At 47.1% G+C, this 12514-nt stretch overlaps 1 protein-coding gene across 2 annotated transcripts in view; it reads left to right on the top strand.

Moving 5' to 3' along the window:
* The window catches only part of LNX1 (ligand of numb-protein X 1), a 123085-nt gene that overhangs the window by 14883 nt on the left and 95688 nt on the right, over positions 1–12514 (top strand). For both annotated transcript variants that reach the window (XM_060654999.2, XM_081795513.1), the window contains one exon: positions 4103–4588. In XM_060654999.2, coding sequence (XP_060510982.1) covers positions 4197–4588 — 392 coding nt within the window. In that variant the 5' untranslated portion in view covers positions 4103–4196. The remainder of the gene's footprint in view (positions 1–4102; positions 4589–12514) is intronic.

Raw genomic sequence — 12514 nt, 5'->3', positions numbered from 1 at the left:
GATGTAAACTGGAAACAAGAAACCTTGCATAAATAATGTTCATGGTATTTTTTTATTTTTAAAAATTTGTTTAAGTCTATTTTGAGAGAGACGGGGGCAGCACAAGTGGGGGAGGGGCAGAGACAGAGGGTGAGAGAGAGGATCCCAAGCAGGCTCCACACTGTCAGCTCAGAGCCCAAGGCAGGGCTTGAACCCATGAAGCCATGAGGTTATGACCTGAGCCAAAACCAAAAGTCAGACACTCAACCAACTGAGCCACCCAGGTGCCCATTAATCATAATTTTTCTTTTTTTTTTTTTAAGTGTATTTATTTTTGAGAGAGAAAGAGAAAGAGGGGACAGGGGAGGGGAAGAGAGAGGGAGAGAGGACAGAAAAATCCCCGGCAGGCTCTGCACCATCGGCTCAGAGCCCAAGGTGAGGCTCAAACCCACGAACCGTGAGATCATGACCTGAGCCGAAACCACGAACGGGACACTTGACCAACTGAACCATCCAAGCACCCCATTAGTCATATTTTTAAAAGCCTACCTAGTTCTTTCTTTAGAGCCCAGACTGCTTTTTTGCTTTTTTTGGCCAATTATCTCATAATCTGTGTCTATTCATATAGGCTTTATTTAGTCTAAAGCAAAGTTGGAAAATACCAACAGCAGTGTTTACGCTAATATTATGTTAAGGATCTGGTGTACTCGTATGGGCAAGTGCCAGGGAATTCAAATTTCTCTCAGAAAAACAGGAAAGGAAAGAAAAAAGAATTGGGGCTGGAGCTAGAACCTTGCCGGTTTTGTTTACCTGTTCCATTCATTTAGTGTCCACCATTTTGGCACTCAGTAAAGTCAAAGAATATTTTCAATCAGAGCCTTGGAAAAACCTATTCGCAATGGTCCTAAAGAGATTTTTAAACCCAATTTCCTGGGGCTCTTCTATTTGCTTAGTTGCATTCCAACGAAGTCATGATGATGGGGGTGGGGGGGGGGGGGAGATGCGTGGCCACAATGTAGCAAAATAGGAACCTCTTGGTTTGTTTCTTTTTTGGTGTAACTGGCAAGTTACTTACATGTCACACACTTCAGCTTCCTCATCTGTTAAATGAAAACAAACAAAGGGCACCTGGGTGGCTCAGTCAGTTCAGCATCAGACTACGCTCCCGTCATGCTCTTGCGGTCTGTGAGTTCAAGCTCTGCGTCGGGCTCTGTGCTGACAGCTTGGAGCCTGGAGCCTGCTTCAGATTCTGTGTCTCCCTCTCTCTGCCCCTCCCCTGCTCATGCTCTGTGTCTCTCTCTCTGTCAAAAATAAACACTAAAACAGAATTTTTTTTTAAATGAAAACGAACAAAACCGAACAACCCTGGGGATTTGTGTGGATTAAATAACATACTGTATATAAGGCCCCCAAGTACAGTGCCGGGCACATGGTAAATGCTCAAAACTTGTCAGAAAGCAAAGAAAAAAAGATTCTCCCAAAAGCCAACTGCCCAAAACAAAGCAAAACCCTCTGCTTTATTAGCACAGAATCCTCTGTGCTGAAACTCTGTTTCTGAAAGAGATTTTATAGTATCGATCTGGTGGCTTGCTTTTTGTTTTGTTTTGTTTTTTTGTTTTTAAGCTAGGGCTCTTCTACCAATAAGGAAATTGATGTGTCAGAGACATAAAAATGGAGCTGGGACTGGGAGGGGTGGAGAAGTGGGCAAATCTCTACCCCATCTGCCTTCCTTCCGTCGCTCCCATGGAAGGCTCTCAGGCACCTGCCACTTTCTAGAACACAGTCTGAAAACCAAACATCTGGTCCAGTCCCACCATTTCACCCATAAAGGCATGGCCCAGAAATGGGAAGCTGTTTTTTCAGTGGTAAGACCAGAGCGACAGCTGCATTCCTATCACTTTTCAGTATAGCACAGGGAGGAGGAATGGAGAGGACCCAAACACGTGGGAAGATTTGACAAAACTCTTGTCAAAGTTCAAAATATGTGAACTTTTTTTTTTTTCCTCTAGTGGATGATAATCTTTCGGGTGGCCCGTTTCCGTTTTCATGTTTATTTTTGGACTGTTTTTCATGCCACTTAAAGCATTTCCTGTGTGGTTCCAGTACCTTCTATCAGCCTGAGGACGAATAGCAGCTGTGTATGTTTCCATGAAATTTGACTAGAAACCACTTCACCCCCTTCTGCACTCTCTACCTTAGTCTTCTGTGTTCTCTTTTGATGCTAAATCAAATGCTATGATCTAAGTGTTTTCACATTCAGGGCATTTTATTTCAACCTTCTGACCAGAGTGTTCTTTCAGGCACATTAGCACAGGACAGAAATGTAAACACGAAGCTGACCCACTGAAAGCTTGAAGTCCATGTATTTTCTTTTGGAGATAAGGCTGTACTCCTACAAACAACCTTGGACTTAATTTGGAAAAGAAAAAAGATATAACACAGTTTATGACTCTGGTGTGCCATATTTCCAAATGCAGCTAGTTTCCTCTTAGGTTACTCATGTGTCTTTATGCTCTTGTGGAACGCTTGCCGTCTTTTCGTTTACTTCCCAAAATGAAGAACGTTGAAGGGGGGTGGGGGAGGGAGCAGGATTTTTAATTTTATTTTTAAGTAGGCTTCACGGCCAGCGCAGAGCCCAACGCGGGGCCTGAACTCAGGACCCTGAGATCAAGACTCAGACGCTTCATTCACTGAACCACCAGGGGACCCCATGGGGTTCTTAATTCTCATGAGAGATGACCCAGGGTCACCTCGCGCACACTTCCGGTTACTTGTGCCGTCTGTGTCCCCTGGACTGGTGACCCCACGAGAGCAGCAGTGTGTTTTTAAAGCTCTCTTGAAGGTCTCCTCCACACCCAGCTTACTACCTAGCTCAGAGCTGGCGCTCAAAAAACATTTATGGAATGATTCCAAGAGACATCCTAGATGTTAATCGGGAACGTTAAAAACTCCATCATTTAGACACCTATACGAGAGGAAAATCCATAGTGTGATAGTATTCTGCTTTGAAATATATATATGATTAAATAAAAGAGTACTGTTAAAATGAAACAAAAAGACCCCTTGTAGGAACTATAGCTTTCAATTTCTAGGTCAAGGGAGCTAGACTGGAATGAATGCAGTAACAAATGCATGTAAAAATAGTAACTAATATTGGGGCACCTGGGTGGCTGAGTCGGTTAAGTGTCGGACCTCGGCTCGGGTCGTGATTCAAGCCCCGTGGGTTCAAGCCCGGCGTAGGGCTCTGTGCTGACAGCTCAGAGCCTGGAGCCTACTTTGGATTCTGTGTCTCCCTCTCTCTCTCTGCCTCTCCCCCAGTCGTCTCTCAAAAATGAATAAAAGTCAACAAATTAAAAAAAAAATAGTAGCTAATATTGACTGAGCATGTACTATATTCCAGATATGATGCTGAGAGCTCTCTGTCGCGTATCTTGTGCAATCCTCATAATAGTCGTATGAGGCCGGCTATTGTTATCCTCATTTTCCAGCTATGGATTAAATGGCTGGCCCACAGCGGTGGTGGGATTTGAACCCAGGCGGTACAGCTGGAGAGCCCACATAACTGCCAAATGCCCGATTGAATGAATGAAATGCATATGGAGGAAAACATGCTCTCACCACAGTAAAAACGCTGCAGACTCCACAGTTCTCGGTTCTTCTGACGAGAGTTGAAGGCTCTGACGTCCTACCTTCTCTGAGTTTTAGAGAAAGTTGGGAGGAAAGATAAGAAAAAGCCATTAGAGTATTCACTGTTTTTCTTCTTGTCGTGATCTGACAGAGCAACTTCTAAATCTCTAATTTATAGTCTATATAATTTATGGTCTAATTTAATTTTACTAACAATTTATATCTCTGGGGATTTCCCGGATAGTCCCCGATGGTTTTTACCACCCAGCGCGAGGATGTTAAAGGCCAACGTTATTCCCACCAGGATGGATGGTAAACTGAGGCATAAGGAGGCCAAGTCACTTGCCCAGGGTCATGTCAGTCACCAGAGGGGGCAGTGAGCCCTGGCCTTCTGAATCCCAGCTCAGTCCCCCGCCCGCGGGCGGCAGGGTGTCAAGTCCATTGCTTAGTCTCCAGTCTCATGGAAACGAAGATCAGCTGTCTTGTTCTCTTTTAGGTCTGTGGATGGCTCCTGGAAGATCGTGATTTTCTCCGGAGGAAGTACTGTTGCCCTGGGCTGGTTTCCTGCCATACTGTCTCCCGAGTTGACCATGAGCCAGCCAGACCCTGCCTGTCCCCCTGACCCCAGCTCTGCACCCCTGTGTGTGGTGTGTGGCCAAGCCCACTCCCCTGAGGAAAACCACTTCTACACCTACGCAGAAGATGTGGACGATGACCTCGTGTGCCACATCTGCCTGCAGGCTTTGCTGGACCCTCTGGACACTCCCTGTGGACACACCTATTGCACGCTCTGCCTCACCAGCTTCCTGGTGGAGAAGGACTTCTGCCCCGTGGATCGTAAGCCTGTGGTGCTGCAGCATTGCAAGAAGTCCAGCATCCTGGTCAACAAGCTTCTCAACAAGCTGCTGGTGACCTGCCCGTTCCCGGAGTACTGCACCGAGGTCCTGCAGCGCTGTGATCTCGAGCAGCACTTTCAGACAAGGTAGGGCCTCCCTGGTTGGCCGGCTCCGAGCCGCCCGCCCTCCCTCCCGGGGGCAGCTGGCCTCACCTGCCTCCCAAGAGCAGGGCCGTCCTCGGGGCCGGGTGCTCCGCAAGATGCCGTTTCTCTGTCTTCTTTTTTTGCAGCCAGGGCAAGCATCCGCTCAAAGGAAACCTTTTAGGTGTTTATAACCGTGGTTCAGGGTGAGAGAACAGCCCGTGATAGAGTTGGGGTGTGCAGGTGTGTGTGTGTGGTGGGGGCGGGGGGGGGGGAATGTTTCCTCGTGGTAACATATGCATGACATTCGCCATTTTAACCAGTTTTAAGAGTACGGTTCAGTGGTATTTAAGTGCATTCACACAGTTGTGCAGCCATCACCACAATCCATTACCAGAACTTTGCTCACCTTCCAGAATCAAAACCGTACCTATTAACCCCAGATTCGCCATTCCCTCCTGTCCGGCCCCTGATGACCACCATGCTGCTTTCTGTCTCGATGAATCTGACTGCTCTGGGAGCCTAAGAGAAGAGGAATCGTACGATATTTGTCCTTTTGTGGACTGGCTTGTTTCATATGGGCGCGTTCTGAAATGTCAGAGATCCTGGAAAGGTCTGATGAGCAGCTTTCTCTGAGGCTCGTGGCCCCCAGAAGATTTCCTGATGGGCATTGCTTACCTTTTCACATCAGAAAAAAAATGTCTCCCAGTTTGGTCCATGATTCTTAAGATTTCTTCTGTATGGGAATTGACAAAGCCCACTGTTCTTTAAGGAGATGTGAGGTATTGCCAACTGACTTTTAAAAGGAGAAACGTACAGGGGCACCTGGGTGGCTCAGTCGGTTAAGCGTCCGACTTGGGCTCGGGTCATGATCTCGTGGTCTGTGAGTTCAAGCCCTGCATCAGGCTCTGTGCTGCCAGCTCAGAGCCTGGAGCCTGCTTTGCATTCTGTGTCTCCCTCTCTCTCTGCCCCTCCCCTGCTCACTCTCTCTCTCTCTCTCTCTCTCTCTCTCTCAAAAATGAATAAACATTGAAAAAAATAAGAATATTAAGGAGAAATGTAGGAAACTTCTGTCTTCCGGAGAATTTCTGCTAAATTTTCAGCCAAGGTACACACCGGTGGCAGACCAATGGTGTGACCGCCCCTGCTGGTGGCGAGCAACAGGTCCACTCCACTTATCTGCCTCTCATTTTGTCCACTTATATTGTCACATTCCTGGGCATTCCTGTGCGGATGGCCTCAGGGCAGCCCCGGGTCTTGCTCCGCAATGAGGTGCTCAGAACATTTCAGGTGGTTACGGGAGGATGAACAGTAATACCACAATTATTTTGTACGAGGAAATTTGGAAGCTGGTGTTTATCTTGGTTCCTTGGTCATGACGAGGGCAAGAGGTAGGTGCCGGTGTTTTTTTCTAAAGGTCACATACTTGAGGTTGTGAATCTGAGTGTTTTTCAGGACAGGCAGATTCTCTAACATAGAAGTTTGCATCGAGAGGGGCGCCTGGGTGGCTCAGTCGGTTAAGCATTCGACTTCAGCTCAGATCATGATCTCGCAGTTTGTGAGTTCGAGCCCCGTGTCAGGCTCTGTGCTGACAGCTCCTGGAGCCCGCTTTGGATTCTGTGTCTCCCTCTCTCTCTGCCCCTCCCTGCTCGCTCTCTCTCTCTCTCTCTCTCAAAAATAAATAAACATTAAAAAAAAAAAGTTTGCATCCAGGGCAATGGCCTGGGTGTGATGCTTAGCATTTGGTTTCCGTGGTAATTATGTCAGCAAACTCGCTTTTCTTCCCAACACGTTGAGTGAAAGACATCTAACTCGGGTTTGCGGGTTGCCTCTGACCCTCTGTTGTTGCCATCTATTGTTGTTGCCTCTGTGGTTGGCATCTGAACTAGGGTGCCCTTCTCATTGCCCAGAAGGAGGTGTGGCCAGAGGAGAAGAGGGTGCGGGGGTCTATTTGTGGCCTTTGCTGGAAGTTTGACCTGGGGAGGAGAGGCCCTGTCTGGAGGGAAGGGGTCTGGGATAGGTCAAAGTGAGGCAGATGCTGACAGATGCTGGCACAGAGTCAGGGGCCAAGGCTGGGGCCATACTGGCTGAGGGAGGTGAGAAGCGGTGGAGAAAAGGGAGAGCTCCCGCTACACATCACATTCCCATGCTCCCGACATTTGCACCCCCTACCTTTGTGTTTGAGAGCTGTATGAGTTTCCTATCGCTGCTGTAACAAGTGATCACCAACCCAGGGGCTTCAAGCCATGCGAATATCTTATCTTAAGGTTCTGAGAGCCAGAAGTCCAGTGAGAGGTGCATTGGACTGACATCAGGTCAGAGAGGGCCAATTCTCTCTGGTTCTAGGAGAGAATCCCCTCCCTTTTGCCTAGCTTCTGGAGGCTGCCTGCCTTCCCTGACCTGTGGCCTCATTCCCTACCTTCAAAGCCAGCAGTGTAGAATCTTCCAGTCTCTCTGCCTGCGTGTCTCTGCCTTTCGTCTCTTTCTCTCTCTCTCCGTGTCTCTTTCTTTCTGTCGATCTCTTTGTCTCTCTCTCTCTCTGTCTCTCCCTTTCTCTCTCACCCCTCTCCCTCTTTCTCCCTTTCTCCCTTTCTCTCTTTCTTTCTTTTCCTTTCTTTCTTTTCTTTCTTTCTTTCTTTCTTTCTTTCTTTCTTTCTTTCTTTCTCCCTTTCCCTCTCTCTCCCTCTTTCTTGCTTGCTTGCTTGCTTGCTTTCTGCCTCTCTCTCTCTCCCCCTGTCTCCTCTTTCTGTCTGTCTGTCTGCCTCTCGCTCCTCTGCTTCCATCATCACATCTCCCTCTGTGGCTTTGGCCTTCCTGCCTCCCTCTTCCAAGGACACTTGGCGACTACATTGGGCCCAGTTGGATAATCTACAATCATTTCTTCACCTGAAGATCCTTAAGTTAGTCAAATCTACAAAGTCCCTTTTGCCATGTTAAGGTAACATATCCCCGGGTTCTGAGGATTGGGAGACGGCCGTCTGTGGGGAGAGGCCTTGTTCTGCTCCCCACGGGGGCTCCACAGGGGAGGGGTAAGAGAGTGGAGAGAGAAGGAAGGAAATGGAGGTGGTCTCTTGAAGGAACATGAACACACAGCAGCTCTTCCTCACCTCCTCATCAAGAACTGGTTTCGGGCCAAGAGTACCCCCAAAACACCGGGTGAGATGGCGTATGGATGGGAGGGTGAGTTCACAACAGAAGTGGGGCAGCAGAAGGGCTGGGAAGGGGCAGGTGGGTCCTACGGGGCCTCCGGGAGCCCCTCAGCTTCCCAGACTGGGAATGGCCTTCACCTGCCCACACAGGCCGTGTGGCCCCCACACCACAAGAAGCCCAGGAAAAGGTCTGGACGAACCCTCGGCCGATAATGCTATGCACAGTTGGAAAACAACAGGAGGAAAGAACGCAAAACTAATTGAAATCACCTCTTCACACGGAGGCCTCAGAGTTTTTCACAGGCAGCCATCTGCAGCTCCCTGGGGAGAGGAAAACTCCCACGTGAGGGAGGTGAGGGCCTCAACACCCATTCTTGATCTTCCCCCACACGTCGGCTCTCTAAGTAGGTTGAAACCAACGTTTCCAAAAATATGTTGTATATATTAGTCATCAAATGCTTAATATACACTTCCGCCCCTCCCGCCCTCTGGCCGTCTGATTGGCAAGGATTCGAAACTTGGAGCTAATCCAGGACTTGACTCTGGAGCCCTGTTAGGCGTTGGGCCAGCAACTGGGCTAGTGGACTATCTCTTCCTCTCCTCAGAAGGGATATTAAGATTAAGTCATTACTACTCTGGAGTCCTCCCCCTTTTTTAAAATTTTTTTAATGTTTATTTATTTTTGAGAGAGACAGACAGACAGAGTGCGAGCCAGGGAGGGGCAGAGAGAGAGGGAGACCAGAATCGGAAGCAGGCTCCAGGCTCTGAGCTGGCAGCACAGAGCCCCACGCGGGGCTCAAACTCACGAACCGTGAGATCATGACCTGCGCCGCAATGGGACGCTTAACCCGCTGAGCCACCCAGGCGCCCCTGGAGTCCCTTCAATTGGGAAAAACCAAGAGGTGACCAGGAAGCAAATGTTTTCCTTATATATCCATAGGAGACCTCCAGGTTGGTGGCTGTAGCTGCTTCACCCATTGGTCCTAGAAGATAGCTTTGCTTATCAATTTTGCATCTCAATTTCAAGATTTCACATGCAATGAGTTTTAAAAAAATATTATTTGGCCTGTGGCGTTGTAATGAATATGAAAGAGGCAGGCTCAGATCCTACCTCGTACGGAGAACTTAACTATAAATCTGGCTGAGGATTGCCGTATGACAGATGTGGACCCACACATTCCCTACCAGCGGGTCCCAGTATGCTAACAGTCCCAGGCTTCATGGGCGAATCCAGACTTAGGTTTCTCTACCTACAAAATGGGCATTTATTTCAATTAGCTCCTTGAACACAAAGCTCTTCAGAAATGAGTCACATTTAGAATGTCACCCATTGTCCCTCCAGAAAAGAAGATATGGTAGAGAAATACTTCCAAATACTTCCCCTCCCCCCCCCCCCCCACCCGAGCTGAGGTCTCTGTTCATGACCTGTCCAGAGGACGACTAATATTAGCAGGTGACCTGAGTCAGGAATGCAGGCAGGCAGCATCATGTCTTTAAACAAACGCTGCCTGTTTTCTCCAAAATTCGTGTCCTTTGTAAACATTATTATCCAGCCACTTCAGACCCCGAGTTGAATGTAAATCCTTAAGTAAAACATTTCGGATTGACTGTGGTTGTACATGGTTGCCTGCACCAGTAACTCCTTGGACAGCTGTTCCTGACTTCAGATGAGAGGGTTCTTCCATGAGAGTAAGCCCGAAACTGTGAGCTAATGTCTGGAATCTTCGGGCTAATTCCGTTGACCTCTGTCCTCTTAGACGCTTGCAGACTCCCCTCGCATGGGTCTGCTGCAAAGAATTGCCCCGCGGGTGATATAGGCTTATGTTGAGTCAAGAGACAGCCTTCTTAACCAAGGACATTGACAGTGGATGTGGTAGAGGTGATGCAGGGGCCAGTCCACTGCGTCTCTCTTGACCTGGATCAGTGACGGGGTATGTGGAAATATAGCTGTTAACTTCCTTGATGCTCGGTGGGTGTCGTCTTAGGCTCCAGACCACATCTTCCTTGTGTAATATCGTCATCTGCATGCATCATATTTATCAACGATCCACTGTAGGACAGGCCCGGAATGAGAGAAAAATTATACACACCGTGATTTCTGCCTTAGGAAATGACCCTTTAAGAGTAGAGAAGTCGAAACCACACACACACACACACACACACACACACACACACACACACATTGAATTGTTTCACGGGATAAGTGCCACTGGCCTTTAGCTTCCTTCTTATGGAAGATAATAACAATGGGAGATAAGAAAGCTGACCCTACTGGCAGGAACAAAGAGATCATTGTTGGATGTTTTGAAAACAGCCCTGCATGAAAATGCATATTTGGCCCAAGACTCACCTGACTGAAGGCTCCCTGGGTTTATTGTTGTTGCTTTTGTTGTCGTTTTTAATTAAATTTGCACCCAGAGTCCTGGAGTTTCTTCTCCAAAGACCAACCCTGCAGGTTCTCTTGACCTTTCCTCCTCTCAGGTGGCTCTTTTCTGTAGTTCGCCCGTGGAGCGTGTGTACAGTGACTGTCTGTAGTGTCCAGAAGATGGTGCTGCTGGAGGGAAGGTCTAGGGGAGTCTTACCCTACGGAAAGATGGGGAGGTTACGAGTCTCCTTGGTCATGTCAGCCAGGCTTGACCTATTCACCATAACTGTTTTGACATTCATTCTTCAAGTGACATCCTAGTCTTGAACCCAACTGTTGCCTGGCTCCTACCTGGCTGAGAGCTGCTCTCTTCACTCTCCCGGGCATGGAAGAAATGAGGCAATTGTCCTGCATTGCTCCCTGAGGGACCCATTGCTTTTCCATTATGCTCCAAGCAATCTGCTAAAGAAACAACATTCTCCTGGGCCCTCATGCCCAGAAATCTTCTTTACATATTTCCTTTATTCCTGGACATTTATTATCTCTCTGTACAAACGCTTGACCCCTCCCGTGGCTCTTGGCACGTTTGAAGTCCTGAGATCCTTTTGTTTTGTTTTGCTGCTTTGCCTCTGATCAAGAAAGGTTGGTCCCAAAGTTGACTCTGTAACCATGTTCAATTTTATGTCATTCAGTATTTATTGAGCATCTATTGTGTTCTAGGCACTATGGTGAGGCTATAATAGAGAACAAGACCAGTAGACTTCTGCCTTCAAGCAGTTCCTGGTTTAGTGAAGAGAAAAGAGACAAGAAAACAGGAGCTTATGGGTGATATCTGAGATGACATTTAAGGATAACTTAGCTGGGCAAAGGGGACAAGGATTAGGGTTAAGGCTATTTACTGGCAAGGTAGCTACAGAATATGGCCATTTGAAGGTGAGATTTCATCTGCGGGGGTTGTATTAGGATTGTAGCTGACGGCAGGTATCAGAAAATTGAAGTTACATTGGTTTCACTTTGTAAAAGTTTTATTTTTCTTATATAACAGAAAGTATGGGTGTAGGAAGTCCATGATTTGTATGATGTTATTATGATGCCATCGATAATCCAGGCTCTTTCAGCTTTGTGGATTAGCTTTCAGCCTCAACTTGTCACCTCTTGGTTCCCAAACAGCTACCCAATCGCCAACATCACATCCAAGTTCCAGGCAGAAATAACCAGCTAGGAAGAACCAGGCAGGGAGGGCAAATTGACAATATGCATACTGAGACTTTTCCTTTAAAAAGCTTTCTGGGATGCCTCACCCAGTAATTTCTGCTTATGCCTCATTAGCCAGTATTGTGTTGTAATGCCACCCATCTGTGAGACAGGCTAACGTGCATTACCACCGTGAGCTAAATGTAGGCTCCGTGAAAAGGAAGAAGAGAAGGTGAGATACTGGATAGGCAACCAGCAGTTTTTGTAGTAGTGACATAGACAACCTCAAAAAACAATTCCTTTGTTTTTATATTGCATTCCTTTCCATTAATGGATTTTATTCTCTTGAAATGCAAGGAGGTAAAAGGGCAGACATCCTTCTTTTGTCATAGAGACTTGGAGGAACAATCTGACATGTCCAAAGTTATCAGAAATACAATCTAGCACACTATGAAACCCACAGCATTTATTATTTTCCAGGCTGTTCAGGAGCTGTGATCTATACAGCAGATACCGGGCACTCCAGAAAAGCATGTCCCAGGACTCTGTGAAACTCCATATTCAGGAACAGACTGTAACATTTCATGCCCCTAATAGTGCAGAAGGGAAGAAAGGACGAGAAGAACAAAGCCTCTGGGAGGTGGGCGCTGAGCTGCCGGCAAGGCTCATTCACTGCTCTTAGTGGTTATTAATAACAATTTTTATAACAATAGCTAACGCTCATTGAGCCCTTTGTTCTTTATAGGCATTATCTCATTCCACCTTCATAACAGCACTATGAGTTAAGCACTATTGTTATTGTCTTTCTTTTACAGAGGAAGATAGAGCGGTTCAGAGAGGTTGAACAACATGCCCAGTGTCACACAGCCATCATGTGGCAGAGCTAGGGTTCAAAGTCATCTGTTTGACTCCAGGAACTAAATGCCAAACCTAACTTCCGTTTTACTGCTATTTCATGGTACTTCCTTCTCACCAGCCCTGACTCACTCTTGCATACCAGACTGACAGGGAATTGAATTCAAATTAGAGTCTCAACAAAACTATAAAGTAATACAGGTCCTGCTTTACCGAGATTGCTTATCTCTGATCTCAACTGTAGCAGTTAAACCTGTACATTCGAAGGATCTACCGTATGTAAACTCTTTCAGTCCTGCCTCAAGTAAATGCACCTTCTCTGAGGCCAAACCCCACTTACTACATAGCTCATTGCACTTGGTCTCATTC

Source organism: Panthera onca, chromosome B1, assembly GCF_046562875.1.
Source record: "Panthera onca isolate mPanOnc1 chromosome B1, mPanOnc1 haplotype 2, whole genome shotgun sequence".
NCBI lineage: Eukaryota > Metazoa > Chordata > Mammalia > Carnivora > Felidae > Panthera > Panthera onca.
The sequence above is the reverse complement of the archived record's forward strand: the minus strand, read 5'-3'. Positions and strand labels throughout refer to the sequence as shown.